General features: G+C 35.9%; 1 protein-coding gene across 1 annotated transcript; it reads left to right on the forward strand.

Annotated features, from left to right (window-relative positions):
• Positions 1-654: 654 nt before the first annotated feature.
• On the forward strand, positions 655-15,477 carry AIF (Apoptosis inducing factor). The gene is made up of 15 exons (XM_088259972.1): positions 655-902; positions 988-1,127; positions 2,391-2,561; positions 3,322-3,400; positions 4,345-4,481; positions 5,160-5,290; positions 6,219-6,409; positions 7,694-7,879; positions 8,740-8,874; positions 9,812-9,891; positions 10,932-11,057; positions 11,585-11,758; positions 12,847-12,956; positions 13,701-13,959; positions 15,244-15,477. Exons 1-15 carry the CDS (start codon positions 821-823, stop codon positions 15,313-15,315), a joined length of 2,073 nt encoding a protein of 690 aa, XP_088116098.1. The 5' UTR covers positions 655-820; the 3' UTR covers positions 15,316-15,477.
• The last annotated feature ends 1,264 nt before the right edge of the window (positions 15,478-16,741 follow it).

The following is a 16,741-nucleotide window of genomic DNA, read 5'->3' on the forward strand; positions in this document are numbered from 1 at the left end:
GACGTGGTAAATGTACATTAGTTGCATTTTTTTAATATTTCAATCTAATACATATTACAGTACTTGAGTAGTAACACAGGTAAAGTTTAAAATTTTAAAACAAAATTAGATTTTTTAATAATATTTTAATGAAATAGTAAATATGCTCTTCAGTCTTTGCGTGTTTTGTTTAATGTTTTCCTTTGAATGATTTTCTTCAAAATCTTGTTCGAATTTCCCAGGATTTACGGGGTTCGGATTCCCGGGGTTCCACTGTAGTTTGCACCCATTCACGTTGGTAAATTACATAAATGTTCAAAAAAACTCCAGGTTTTCGAATTGACATTGTTAGTCATAATCCATAATCCCATAATGAACCCATAATCATTAAGTCAAATGTAAAAATTACAAGATGAACACTAGTTTTCATTGTAATTAGTCCCTGAAGTCACGTCGATGACATTGAAATATATCTATGGGTTAGAAATGTAAATAAACTAAAGTTGGTTTAGGTCAAATTTAGACATTGATCCCATTTCCCAAACCCTAAAATCTCACATAGTAAAATACAATGTTCTTCCCGTGGACCATTAATATATTTAAATGTTGCTAGATATATTAAAATAAAATTTCCTTTTATTGACATTTGTTTATGGAATTTCTATAATAGACAATGACTTCAAATGACTTATAACCTAAAATGTGTATGTGAATTTCGTACCTCCGGGTTTCGTCTGTTTTTGAAATTGATTAAAATCTTTCACCTTTGCAGTGAAAAGAAAATGTTTCTGTAAATACACAATTTTAATTTCCGTCAGTTCCTCCATTTCTATAAACCAAAATGTTACGGTACGCGAGTTTTGCTGGAAAAAATATCAGATCAATCAAATCTCATCCCTTGATATTTTCTCAGTTGCCGAAAGGTATGCTACAAGGTTTTATTTAAATGTTTTTACAGTAAATGTGATCTTGAATCGCTGTTGAATATGTGATATTTTTTAATTGAAGGTTTGGTTTGTTCGTCGGTGAACTTTGCATCTGGCAGCAGGAAAAAAGGAAATCCTTTCGGTGACGAAATATTACGAAAGAATGCAAACAACGGTAAATCTACAAATACTACTCCTCTTTTGAGTCCGTCAACGCAAAAGGTGAGCCCCAAAAATCATAATATTACATCTCTTTATTCATTCAATATATCAACCTAACCTGTAAATATGTTTTTTAATACTAACCTTATCAAATTTCTTATCAAGCGGCCAAGGAAAAATCCTGTTGTATCTAATCAATACAAAACGGTAAATAAATATTTTTATTTGGTATAAACACATTTATATTTTAAGGAAGCTACTATTTCAAGTAGAAGTACGGTAAGTTAATTTAAGTAAGTCTGAGTAAGTACTGACTTGAGATGAGGACTCACCTGATGTCATGATTATTTATTTTGGTGGCAATTTAAATATCTTCAGTTTAATCTTTTATTTCTTTACATATTTCAATTAGAGTAGTACCGACTGTCTATTGATTTATTGTTTCAGTTTATTTGCTTTTAATAAGAAACGGGACTAATATTGTATTCTCATAATATCAGTAAAGGGTTAAAAAGACAATTACCGTGGCAAAGCCAATTGGAAAATTAATTCAAGCAATATTTACACTCACTTGGTCCGTGTGAGAGTATATATTGGAAATAATAGAGTAAATACTCAACGGAGTCCTGGTTTCCACCCTAATGTATGGAAGTGAAGCATGGAGTTGGCAAATAAAAGAATGAAAGTACCTCCTTAGCCATTCTGGTCTACTGTGCACCACCGTCTTTAGCTTCTCATATTTTGAATACCTCATTTCCTCATACAAGTCGCAGAGATTCCGACCCTAATGTATGGAAGTGAAACATGGAGTTGGCAAAAGAAGGATGAAAGTAGACTGAATGCATTCGAAATGCAATCTCTCAGAAGAATGTGCGATTAAATGATGTATGATAGATGTTCGAATAGTGAAATAAGGAAGGAAATGCAAAGCTGAGATAAGCATCATCGATAAAATTAAGAAAGGTGTGTTAAGATGGTTTGGACAGTTGAAATGAATGAGTGAGGAAAGAGCAGTAAAACAAATTTATGAGGCGAATGTAGTTGGAGAAAGGAGCAGAGAAAGAGCGAGAAAAATGTGGCACAATCAGGAATGCCAAATACTTGAAAGCGGTCTGGTTAGGAGTCAAAATAATCGGCGGGTATGTATGAGGAGATGCATGAATATGGAAGAGACGACGAATGTTTGCAAAGACAGAGTGGTGTGGCTTTCTTATCTCTCTGCCTACCCCTGTGGAGAAGTAGGACAAAATTTATGAATAAATTTGTGCCACGATGCAGACGTATCATCCTCAGTTAAGGTTAATGATGTGTTTTGATTTGCAGATTGTTCAGTATCGCGAAAATGCTACCACCAGCGGCCCTCCCAACCCCTGTCCAACCCCTCCGCCGAGCCCCTGCCCCCCTCCCCTGCCGCAGCGCCCCCCGCCGCCCTCCAACAACAACATCAAGAACCTCCTCATCGCTCTGCTGGTCGGAGCGGCGTCCGTCGGAGGAGTAAGTCACCCATTTTAGAATTTAAATTATATTGTGTCGGTTTGTGGTCCCGTGGTTAGTGTAGCGGACTCTTAAGTCAGAGTTTCTCGGTTCGAACCCACTCTACCACAAATTGATACCTATTTCTTATAAAGAGCTGCTTAGGCTCACAGAAATAGTATGAAATTGAAATATTTGTGTAAATAATAAAAACACAAATATTTCTCTTTTCTTTAAAAAAAAAAAATTCAGCAATTTATTATTATTTATTCACTGGATTATTCATTCTACGGATGGTATTATAGGTGTCATTATAGTATAGATGAATTTGAGATGAAGAAGATGGAAGACTGAGCTTTTAAACAGTTTTCAATAATTAAAATTTAAACGAGCTCATACTAAAATTATACAGATTGACATTTAATTTATTATAGTATTCTCACAACATCATACATATGAAATCTAGACTGTGATGCCCCTTCTCTCTCTAACCTTTATCCGTACCCAATGGTGCGTAGGGCACTGCATCATATTGACGCAGTGTTATCTTAATTTTTACTTACATGAATGCAAGGAGATCACTCCTGCACTTCAGGGACTAGTCCAGGATAATATTAAATAAATATTAGAGTGTAAAATCACCAATTTTCACCAACCCTGGGAATCGAACCCGGGACCTCCAGCACGTTAGCTAAACACGCTAACCATTACGACACGGAGGCGGACAAATTGATTAAAATTGTGTTATATAAATATTAAATAATTACAATCTCTGTTTCAGTTGTATTATTCCGGAGTGTTTGACAATGACCCGAGTAAGGCCAGACCGCTGCTTATTGAAAATGACCAGAAGAAAAAATGTAAGTACGCAATTAAACCATTATACATCCGGAAAACTTAAAATGTATAAAAATTATCAAAATTTTAAAACTAAATTCAAAAAACATATAAGACTCTCCCCTACCTAGACTCCATATCAAGAAATATTTTCATTTTATTTTTAATTTTAGTTTACTTTGTTTATAAAAAAAATATTGTATAACGAACTCCCTCTCCAAACACTTGTATCTACTTTATTGGAGAGGTAGAAACGTTATATTTGAAATGTCTTTTATATTTACCAACTATTTTGTATTATTTAAATATATATTTTGTGAAAAAAAAAAAAAAAAAACTCAAAATGTTTTATGTGAGATGAACAAATTGTACCTTGAGATTTTTTTTCTAATATGTATGCTAAAATTGCTGAAGACTTTTTTCCAAAAATCCTTTTTATTAATTATGTACAAAATCAACAATATTTTTCTCAAATATTGACCGATTTTAGTATTTCTTTATAGTATTTGTGGTGAATATACCAAATAACTCTAGTAAAATAGCATTAAAAAAAAAAACTTTCATATCTCGCTCTGTGGTCTCAATCCTGCGGATTGGTCTGCAGCAACATATGACATCTCCTTCGCCATTCTAGTCTATTTTCCGAAACCCTCTTCAGCTCCCCATACGTCAAGCAGCCCATGTCCTCGTATAAGTCGCTTAGGTATTCGTCTTCTGGCATTTATTCCCTCGATCGTCCCCTCTATTATTATGTGCAGGAAACCCTGTTGTCATAACACTTTTATATACAATAGAGAAAAAAACAAAAAAAATATTGAAAATTTGTATGAAATTGGCTCGTCCTTGGAGTTTTCACTATCGATGCGCATCCTCCGATTGGTAAACATTCTAATTTCGCTATCTTAAATATATTTTGACTTTTAATCATTGTTTTATATAGACTTCATCATTTTTATTTCAATTCCAGGGAAGCCAAGAGCGGTGATACGGAAACCTTTAACGAAGGAAGAATTTCCAAATAAAATTCCCTATCTGCTGATTGGAGGCGGTACGGCTTCCTTCACCGCGTTCCGGGCCATCAAATCAAGAGACCCCAAAGCCAAGGTGACTTATACCATAAGTTTTGAATGTGAATGTATACCATAAGTTTTGTGCATACTACTGGTTAGTTACGTTCTGAGAGCTTGTTAAAAAACTTATTTCTCGCTTGCAACACTGACGCCACATTAGAGATGTGCTAAAGTTAAAATTTTGATATCTCTTCTAACCTGATGTGGAACTGTTACTGATAACTGATACAAATAACATGTAACACAAGGTAAATGCAATATGTGCTTTGCCACAAAAGGTAAATGCAACATTGTGACAAGGTAAATACAAATCGTTAACTTCCTTAGTGTAGTGGTCAGCTCATTTGGCTATCATGCTGGAGGTCCCAGGTTAAATTCCTAGGGAGATCAAAATAAATGTAAATGGTTTTTCACTCTTATATTTATTTAATATTACTCTGGACCGTTACGTAAAGCGACTGACGCAGGTCTGATTACCTTGCCTTTGTGTTACAAACGATCAAATTAACATTTCAATAATTTGATACAATGCCCTATGCACCGCTGGGTGAGATTTAAGGTCAGCAGTGATAGTAGTAAATTACAACTGTGTGTTGTGTTGTCGATTGAAAAAATAAATGCTAGCTACACCATGATAAATTATACTTTATTATTTGCCCTATTGTAGATATTGTATGCACCATTTAGCATTATTTGAAATATTTTATTGCAGGTTTTAGTAATCGCTTCTGAAGATTCCCTGCCCTATATGCGTCCCCCTCTGTCAAAAGAAATTTGGCATCAGCACGACCTTCCTCCGGCTGATAAGCTGATATTCAAACAGTGGAATGGGCAAGAAAGAAGGTAACCAACTATCTCCCTCTTTCTCTTTCCCACTTCTCGGTCATATAATCTTGACGGTTGGATCGTGTTCACCAAACAACCTGAGGTTTGTCACCTCTCCATCCTTTCCTGTCCTGGGGTGTACTTATACATGTCAGAGGGAGACAGCGAGCGAATGGGCTTTCACCCTTTGTGACGTGATTGGTCGGTGTCCCGCCGCTCGCTATTGGTCGGGCGTGGCATTGCGGGCATGATACACAGGTACAAATAGGGGAGAAACGCACTGCTCAAATTTTTGGAACTCCTAAATATATTGATCAACCTCATGACATAGTACATATCGCTCACTCCTTCCAACAACGTCATATATAAAAAAAAAACTTTATTTTTCAGGAGATCGTTTTTACTACTACTACTACCATCGTTTTAAGATCTACTACTACTACAACTAGATCGTTACTACTACTACTACTAGATCGTTTTTAAAGTTTAAAAATATAATAAAATGTATTAAAAATAAATATCAAGCCACTTATTGAACTTTTTACTCTGCAACAGATCTTTTTAGGTGAAACCTGAATGTTTTTTCTCCATTTGAAAAATATTTTGTATATTTCAAAAAATAATTAAACAATACCTTTTCTTCAAAATGCAAAAACAGCACTTTCTGCCCTGTAGCGGGTAAATATTAAGTTAAAAATATGCCGCTTTTGCTGGGATATAGTACATTTTCTGGGCATTGCGAAAATATGCACAACTGAAAATTGAAGATTTTTTTATATATGACGTTGTTGAAAGGAGTGAGCGATAGTTCACAATTGCCTAAATTATTTGGCAGAGACCCTTTTATTTGTATGCAAGATCCAAACCCCTGATTATTTTTACATACTGGGAAACGGTATGTATTTGTATTTGTGTAAAATGTGTTTGTTTTTTTTTCTTTTTACAGTTTATATTACGAGCCTTCGGAGTTCTACCTGGACATGTCTCAGCTGGAGAGCGCACCGCACGGTGGAGTCGTGGTGGCCACGGGGTGGGTCGTGTCCAAAGTCAATCCCAGTTTAAACACGGTGGAAATCGAGGACCCGCAAACTAACTCCAGCTTCTGTTTGGAGTACGAAAAGTGCCTCATCGCTACAGGTAAAGTTTGATATCTAATTTCATAAATTGATTCGGCAGTCACTTTGTGGTGAAATCTATCCATTTTTAAGTAATGTTTTACATAGTAAATACCACTATTTCTTAAAATCTACTGTGACACGTGTTTCGATGCATTCCGCATTATTTTCAAACACCGCATTTGTTTGAAAATGATGCGGAATGCATCGAAACACGTGTCACAGTAGATTTTAAGAAATAGTGGTATTTACTAAGTAAAACATTAATTAAAAATGGATTGACATCTATTTTGCCTGATGTAAATCAGGCATAGACCACTTCAAATACCCCTTTATTCCAAAACATCCAATATTCAACCACTGAATGAACAATTTTGTCCGCCTCCGTAATGTAATAGTCAGCATGCTCGGCTACTGTACTGGAGGTCCCAGGTTCGATTCCCAGGGGGGTCAAATATAAGTGATTTTTTCACTCTAATATTTATTTCATACATATTACGCTAGACTGGTACTTTAAGCGGAGGGGTGACCATCTTTCCTTCATGTGTTAACGATCAAGATAACACTGTGTTTATGTGATGCAGTGCCCTATGCACCATCGGGTGTGGATAAGGTTGAAGAAGAATAATAAATAATATTGTATATCTCTTGTATATTTGGGAGTTTGTTCTCTAGGTATGGAAAGATTGGTAATGATATAGAAAAGAGAGTGAATGCTGGGAACAAAGTGAGCGGTCCACCGAATTCAATTATAACAAATAAAAACCTGTAAGAACCCAGACTTTCGTATTCTTCTTCATCTATGTTGAGATGTCAAAATGTAAACATAACTCCTAAGTGGTGAAACCCAGACTTATGAACGAGGATTTGGACACGCTCAAAATGTTGTGAAAGTAATATATTAACTGTTACCACTCTGTAGGCCAGACATTCTGGCCCGTATGATTCTAGTAGGCAGCTCTATGGGCCACAATGTCTGGCCCAGCGCAGGTATAGTATAATTTAATCGCTGATTTCTCTATCACTTGAGTATATTCTACCAAAAAATATTTCAGATAAATACAGTTAATCTTAATTAACATGGTCATACGAATTGCCAGACAGAGTGTCCCAAAATTAAGGAAACAAAATATTTATTTTAATGGAAAAAAAACGTCGCATTTTTTTGATCAGAGTAGCTGATCAGTTATGAGAAAAAATGGTCAGAGTGGGAAGGGTTTAAAAGGAAGTTGAAATAATTTCCGTTTTAAACTGGTAAGCAGTTCGTTTATTCTGTAAAATGATCCGGCCTCGTTTACATTTGCAGGGTCGCGGCCGAAGAATCTCCCGCTGTTTGAGGAGTCCCCGGAGTCGGTGAAGCAGCGCGTGCTGATGTACCGGAACATCCGGGACCTGGAGAGGCTGTGGCAGCGCCTGGACGGGGTGCAGTCTGTGGCCATCGTCGGCGGGGGCTTCCTCGGCTCCGAGCTGGCCTGCTCCCTCGCCAGGAAATGTAACTGTTCCGTTGTATAATATTCTCTTACTCTCTTCATTTACTAACCTTATCTCGAACAATGTAAAGGTTATGTATATCCATAAAAATTATCAATATTGATGAAATTGTATAAGAAAAACACTTGTTTTTTACCGCTAGAGTTTAATTTATTATGACAACTAGTTTCGGAAGCTATGCTTCTATCTTCAGGTCTAAATGTAATGGTACTAACTTACCCCTCTCCTTATTTATAGAACAGATAATTATTTATTATGTTTTAGTATACATTAGACCTGAAACTGGAAGCATAGCTTCCGAAACTAGTTGCCGTAATAAAATAAAGTCAAGTGGTAAAAAAACAAGCGCTTTTCTTTTACAATTTCATCATGTCTTACCATAAGTGAATGCAGAAACAATAAATAAAATATTAGTATTGATTCTTCTTCTTCTCCGTCTTATTCCTCATTACTGAGGGTCGTGACCCTTGTGGAAGCAATGACTCTTCTCTAGTTATCCCTTGACTACTTGCCTGCTGCTGTCTTAACTTGATCGCTCCATCGTGTGGGGGATCTTCCCCTCCCTCTCTACCCCTTCAGGCTACCAATCACAACCAGTCATTCCAAGCTATCCTCGTTGCCACGCGCAACGTGCCCAAGGAACTGAAGAATCCGTTGTGTACAGACATTGGCCAGAATCAAGCCATCCAAGTGTACAAACTTCTGACGAATGGACTCGTTGGTGCGTCTAGCCGTCAATGCATTATATGATACGATTTCAAATGGATGAGTGTATGATACAAGGTGTTAAGATCGGCCAAATCCAAATTTATATCACACATTTTACATATTTTATCTTGTTATTTTGTTGTTGCCTTTCAGTTAAAAAATCCGGGGGCGCTAAAGTCCATCAAGTGTTTAAAGAATCTGGAAACATGGGGCACGTGCTGCCGGAATACCTGGCCGAGTGGACCACGGATCGTATTGTGGAGGAGGGAGTCAATGTCATACCCGGTGGTGAGTTGAATTGGACCATATATAGTAAAATTCCATTAATTCAAAATTTCAGGGAGTGAATTTCGTAAAAAATATCAAATTACGAACTACACAAAAAAATTCACAGCATTTCTCAACTGCCGCCAATAAAATGGCTAATTTTTCTATTTCAATCAAAGTGAAATATTTAAAATAAAGGTTTTATTAACACATTGTTTGCGGGAAATGCTTAAAAGCGCCTTTTACATACTGTTGGTAGAGAGCGGGAGATGCTTATGAGCGTCTATTTACCAAATTTTGGAAGAGCGCGAGAGGCACCAAAAAGCATTGTACAGATGGGAATTGGGTTTGCAGTTACTAGTGATTAGTATACTGAAGGTCAGGCGACAGACTGTCTGAGTTTTATGTGTTAACATATTTACACAGAAAAATGTGTGGATATACAAATTTAAAAGTTGATAGTGATAAACTACTTATTGAACTGATCAATTGATTGACTTTTAGAACGTAAACATTAATATTCAAACAAAAATACGACACCTTTTGTATCTAAGAATGCAAAATTTATTAGATATAATTTGCCACAAGCTATATAATTTTTTTTAAAACTATATAAATACTTCACAAAATTCTCAACTGATCGGCTATACTTCCAAATCGATTAAAAATTCTACCCCCATGTGCAAGGTACCCAAGACCATTGCATATATACAGATTTCAAAAGTGAATACTATATACATACATGTTCAATAATGGGTAGAATGGTAAATATTACACAAGTGTATAAAGTGATCACTTAAGCCAGCCAAATTCCAGGACATAAGCCCTGGCATGCTCAGACTTCCATCTTCTTTCATAAAAAAAGAACAATAGATGTTTCATATCCAGCCGAGACCCCTATAATATCAAAATATTGTTAAAAATCCTTGTAATTAAAGTAATTTTTATTTTGTTCTAGTTGAAGTGAAGGATGCCGTAGTGAACGGAAACCAAGTGGTGTTGTCATTGTCCAATGGGAATGCGGTTAGCGCAGATGTGGTAAATATGACAGAATATAGCAACACTAGAATTTCAAAACATTTATAAAAGAAGTCATATGTACTTTTTTGGCCTTTTTCCTATACAAAGTGGTACTTACGCATTATTTATTATTATTAGAAAATGCGGGAGTGATGCGATATGTCTCTAAGAAATGCTGTTTTCCATCATTGAAATTTTGCAGATCTGTAGTGGTTTTTTGATCGGTATAATTTTTTTAAATCTGATGCTTCTCACAGGTGCAAATACCCGATAATACCAATCTCCTTGGCCTTACATTTCCTTAATAATAATAATTATTATGATTTTGATCATTTATATAGTGCCACTTTCGTAAAATACTACCTCAAGGACACTTCACTGTGATTAACTATTTGACTTATTTCATCAAATACCGTAGAACTATATATATATATAGAAACATATACTTGAACTTTGATGTGTTACTTGAGCCCAGTACAAAAAAGAGATTTAAATCTGTATTTGGTCTACAATAATGAACGTATAGTGACAATAAGTGTCACCTGTCAGGGAAACAATGAATCATGTCGATACATTCATTATTGTAGACCAAATACAGATCTAAATATTTTTTTTGTACTGGGCTCAAGTAACACATCAAAGTTCAAGTAGCCCCGTTCTACGGTACTGCTCATATTTTCTGTACATGAAGTTTATATAAATTAATATACGGAATCAAAAATCATAAATTACAATAATGTGCCTTCATTAAATGTTGAGGGCACATTTTACAATACATATTTATTTATAACATTATGTATAATGAAAGAAAAATGTTTTTGAAGTACAGTCAAATACGACATGGCCAAATGATGCGATCTGTTTCTGTTTTACCCACTTCCATTATCCACTTATGAATAGCTTTTTTATATTTAGTTTATATTTTGATGACATTTTCAATTGTTTTTAATTATTTTTAATTGGGCAAAGAAAATTGTGGCAATGATTTAGCGAACAAATGTGTTTTGTTTTTTTTTCTTCTAAAGACCATTATTAAATGGTACGTTCGTGTTTTCAAGGTGATAGTGGCGGTTGGATCAGAAGCCAACACCCATCTGGCAGAAACGTCAGGACTGGAAGTTCACCCCACTATTGGAGGCTTCCTCGTCAACGCCGAACTGGAGGCCCGCACAAATTTATATGTCGTAAGTAACCCATGTCACGTTTTCCTCGGCCTTACACTGCTCATGTTTCCAACTACATTCGCCTCATAAATTTGTTTTACTGTTCTTGCCATACTCATTTGTTCCACATCCTTTAGCCATCTCGACACACCTATCTTAATTTTATCTATAATGCTTCTCAGCCTCGGATTTTTTCCTTATACATATCCTCATCTCCTGATATTTTAAAATACAAATTCGCCATTTTATGCAAATTTGCGATTTTTCAAAACAAATAAGCCTTTTGCAAAACAGTTCAGACTTTTTTAAAATATAAAATCACATTTTATTGATTTTAAAACCAAGTTATATTTTAATTATAAAATGGAAAATCACAAAGTAATGCTACAAATATAAATCATATATTTTAAAACAATTAAGCCTTTTGTAAATCGAATAAGCCCGTTGCAAAACAATTTTGCTATTTTGTGATCCAATTCTCACTCGCCATTCTGCTTGCCAAATTTGCCACCATTTGATGTTGAAGACTCTGTTGATGTTCCCTATAGGCGGGTGATGCGGCGTGCTTCTACGACCCGGTGTTGGGCAGACGGCGCGTAGAGCACCACGACCACGCGGTGGTGTCGGGGCGCCTGGCCGGAGAGAACATGGTGGGGGCCGCCAAGGCCTACAAGCACCAGAGCATGTTCTGGAGCGACCTCGGCCCGGAAGTGGGATACGAGGTATTAGTTAATTCATTCACCAGAACATTTCTAATCAAACAATATATAATTTATAAAATAAAGTAACTTTGGTTTAAACCACTTATTTATTGGTACTTTTTTTTCCAACCGGTTTCGACATGAACCTTGTCATCATCAGGGTTAAACATGTACTGATTCTAAAACATTGAAATAAAGTGTGAATGAAAGTGTTTTTTTCAAACTCAAACTTTAAAAAAAATATTTTTTGAATGTGTCTAAATGGAATTAAAAAAATAAATTATATTGACATCTCAACATAGAAGAAGAAGAATATGGAAGTCTGGGCATTTACAGGGATTAGGACCTATCGTAGGCTGGTAAAGTGATCACTTTACACACGTGCCATATTTACCATACGACCAAACATTGATTACTTAGTTTTTGTACCCTACGTACTGGAAAATCACTACCAATTTGAAATTTGAACAAATCCTTTAAAAAGGATATTTACTACAAACCAAAAATCAATAACAATACATATTCGCTATTAACACATTTCGGACGGGTGTTTTTTACACCTGCGGAATACTTGTGATGGGATTTGATAATTGTGTACATATAGTTTATACCTTAACTAAGAGATTGGCATATAATATTCATAAAAAAACATTAAATAATTCCTTCTATTCTGACTTTGTCCGCCTCCGTAGTGTAATGGTCACCACGCTCGGCTACCGTTCTGGAGGTCCCGGGTTCGATTCCCAAGGGGGGTAAAATAAATATAAGTGATTTTTTCACTGTCATATTTATTCAATATTACCCTGGACTGGTACCTGAAGCGGAGGGCTGAAGGAAAGGTTTCCTTCATGTGTAAACCATCAAGATAACACTGCGTTTATATGACGCAGTGCCCTATGCACCATTGGGGTGCGGATAAGGGTTTTATTATTTATTATTCTGACTTTGAAATGAGGCCGGCGCAGAAGGTAAAAATACCTTTCCCGTCCTTAAGCATTAATCGACTGAATGGGTAGAAATACCTTTCTCGTCCTTAGTGGGTTAAGGTAAGTCTTTAAAAAATTCATTAGTAAATAAAATGCTAACACAATCTATTCTTAATGTACCAGGCAATCGGTGTTGTAGACTCATGTCTGCCGACTGTGGCCATATTCGCGAAGGGAATCACTGAGCATAACAAGACTAGCCGCATGGATGACGGGTCAGAACAGAGTCAAAAGTGAGTATTACAAGTGTGGACAGATTATGCCGTTTGAACTGTGTGATCTTCCGCTTTTCGCGTGCATTGAGTTTTGGATATATTTTAAAAGTATTAATAGCATTACTTACCAAACTCTCTGCTTTTTAAAATATTTATTTTACATTCTTTATACAGGGTGCGGCAGCATAACTTCCTTTTTTAAAATGCGCACCATTCAGTTGGTTGATGTCGTAGCGTATGTGATATGTCTGCTATATTATTGCCCGAACGTAACAAGTCTTATCCCGTACATTCAGGCACAAAACAGTATACCCACAACTAGATGCGTCATATTGTTCCTACTCGCCCTACGAATACGACATACGGCGAGTTTAGTATTTATATATATGTACATAGAGACACAAGTGGATATCGCTGGCTACTTCGTTTGCAGAATATGTCAGCATTATGTTTATTGATGTACATTGATTACAAAATATATTTGTGAAAATATTTGATAGAATATTATTACAAAAAATTATCCAGCGCCATTTGAGAACCGAAGAATATAAAAAGGGTCATAAATGAGTCTTTTGTTCGAAAAATTTGTCTGGTAAAATGAGTATTGTTTTTGAGAAATTTAGAAAAAAAAAAGAGAATTTTTTTCCTGCTTTCTGCTCAAGATTTGCCGTCAACATTATAATGTTATGAGATGTATAGTGATTTAAAAGCTATAAATTAAGTTTCTTAGTTACTGTCTAAATATATATGTATTATTTGCAGCGCTGACATTGCAGTCAAGAACGTGGAGTTTGTCAAGCCAGAGAGTACCGATAAAGATGAATGCAAAACCCCTCCCGCGGAAACGCAGAAGGAAGTCGGCAAAATGGCGACCGGCGAGACCAAAATGGTCACCGAAGAGACCGCCAAGAAGGAGGACGACAAAGAGTTCGACAAGGGAATCATCTTTTACCTGAGGAACGACATGGTTGTCGGAATAGTGCTGTGGAACGTTTTCAATAGGATGCACATAGCAAGACAGGTGAGGCTCCACGACACTGATCCCAAATATCCTTATTTATTGATTAGGCATTTAATGGATCATTATCAGACGGGAGGAATTTTATAATTACACTGTTGTTTTATTCCTTTCATATGTTCGTTGTAATTTTGACAGGTGTAGAATTTTAGCTGATACTGTTGCCATCAGCTGAGAATTTGTGAAGTATAGCTTTCTCCATTTGGACATAGGTGACATTTATTGAAAATAGTATTCTAAATCAAAAAGCATATAACATTGAAATGTTATTTTAAGTTCTTTCTCCTTGAAAAATATATGTAAAAATTATTTGAATGCATCATTATCAGACGGGAGGAATATCTAATTTAACATACTCAACCTATAAAGGATTGTATTAGACTCGTGTTGTGTTTATAACAGCCGATATAATTAATATTTTCATTCATCATTTTCTTCTGGAAAATTCGCCTTTGTAAATACGTTGTTTTCGTAAGTTGGTAATGAATGACGTCACAGAAACTATGGACTTATTTTAATATTGGTAACATCGCTAAATTATTGGGGGCTCTTTTATTATGTTAGGGCATTATCAAACTACTGTTTACAGATACTGACAGCACTTTAATACAGTACGGGTAGTGATAAACTGTCAGTACTATATCTATGTATTGTTTATTGAAAAACTGCCAGTACCGTAGAACAAGGCTACTTGAACTTTGATGTGATACTTGAGCCCAGTACAAAAAAAAAATTAAATCTGTATTTAATTGGTCTAGAATAATGAACGTATCGACATGATTCATTGTTTCCCTGACTTACTTACTAATAACCCTTATCCGCACCTAATGGTGCACAGAGCACTGCGTCAAATTGACGCAGTGTTATCTTGATCATTACTTACATGAAGGCAAGGTGATTACTCTTGCGCTTCAGGAACCAGTCCAGGGTAATATTAAATAAATGTTACAGTGTGTTAAATCACTAATATTTATTTTCACCCCCCCCTGGGAATCGAACCCGGGACCTCCAGCACGGTAGCTAAACACGCTGACCATTACACCACGGAGGCGGACAAGTTGTTTGTTTCCCTGACAGGTGACACTTATTGTCACGATAGTTTGATCGATACCACGATCTAAATATTTTTTTGTACTGGGCTCAAGTAACACATCAAAGTTCAAGTAGCCCCGTTCTACGGTACTATATCTATGTACTGTGTATTGAAAAACTTAAGCATAAGGTTTTACTGTATACTTGGCATAGAGCAGCTGGCAACGTACGATTACATTTATTGATTGTTTACAGATCCTTGCGGAGAGACGGAAGTACGAAGATTTAAACGAAGTGGCAAAGCTGTTTGATCTTCACGACAACTAGTTCCGTTTGTGATTAATATCAAGGGACCCGGTTCCAACAGACTATAAACAGTTCTTCACATAGACATTCGCTTATTTATAAGAACATATCGCTTACTCCTTTCAAGAACGTCATAAATAAAAAAACTTGATTTTTCACGAGAACATTTTTAAAGATTAAAAATATAATACAATGTATTAAAAATAAATATCAAGCCACTTATCGAACTTTTTACTGTGCAACAGATCTTTTTAGGTAAAACCTGAAAGTTTTTTCTCCATTCGAAAAATATTTAGTGTATTTAAAAACATAATTTAACGATACCTTTTCTTCAAAATGCAAAAACAACACTTTCTGCCCTGTAGCGGGTAAATATTAAGTTAAAAATATGCCTCTTTTGCTGGGATATACTAAATTTTCTGAGCATTCCGAAAAAGTGCACAAATGAAAATTGACGATTTTTTATTTATGACGTTCTTGAAAGGAGTGAGCGATATATACATATTATATATTAACTTTATGTTCCTTGCATTTGGTTACTTGACTTAACTTTACTCTTTACTCCTACAAAATAATTTACGATATGCTGAATTCCTCATTTGCATACTAGATACACCCCACGCAGTGATACCGTATAAAAAAATATCTTCTTCTTCTTCTTTTTCTAGATCTTTCTAAGGATCTGTTTGTGCCTCCGCTTGTAGTTCTTGGGATGTTGACTCCCAGCTGTCTTTCCACCTTTTTGGAGGTCTGCGTCCTTCAGGGATTCCTTGAAGGGCGATACGTGGAAGTCTGTCATCTGACATTCTGTTTACATGATCATTCCAGTATCGCCTTCGTTGTCGTACCTACCTCACGATATCCTTCGTCTTACACATGCTCCGGATGTCGGTATTTCTTACTCGGTCTCGCAATGTGTTTCCGGTTATGGATCGGAGAGTCTTCATCTCGGAGGTTCGAAGTCGAGATTTTGTTCTGGAAGTATCTGCTCTTGCCTCAATCCCAGAAGTGGCTATTGGTCGAACACATGTTTTGTATATTTTCATTTTACTTTCTATTCTCATGTGTTTGTTCTATTCTCAACCTTACACTGAGTTTCTGAGGCATCCTGATATAACTGCAGCCTTAGTTAGAGTTAAGTCAAAAAATATAATAAAGATTATTGTAAAATATGGTGGATTAGTTTCCTTGTTCTCGTGGGTTACAATCTTTGTGATGATAGATTTGCTTCTTTCATGGTCAGTCTCCGCTCGTCTCTTCAACTCAGCGTACCCACTACAACGCATGTCGGAGATAATTACGCCCATGTAGGTTAAGTGTGGTCGTCCAGTGTAGTCTCTCCGCTAAAGACTAAATGAGATTGGTAAATCACAATGTGTATGAATTAAAAATCAAAAGCAGCATTATAAAATTTTACTAAAATCTTGTCTTTAAAAAATATTATTTT

This window comes from Brachycentrus maculatus, unplaced genomic scaffold (genome assembly GCF_059751285.1).
Source record: "Brachycentrus maculatus isolate JH-2025_06_01 unplaced genomic scaffold, ASM5975128v1 h1tg000122l, whole genome shotgun sequence".
NCBI classification, from domain to species: domain Eukaryota; kingdom Metazoa; phylum Arthropoda; class Insecta; order Trichoptera; family Brachycentridae; genus Brachycentrus; species Brachycentrus maculatus.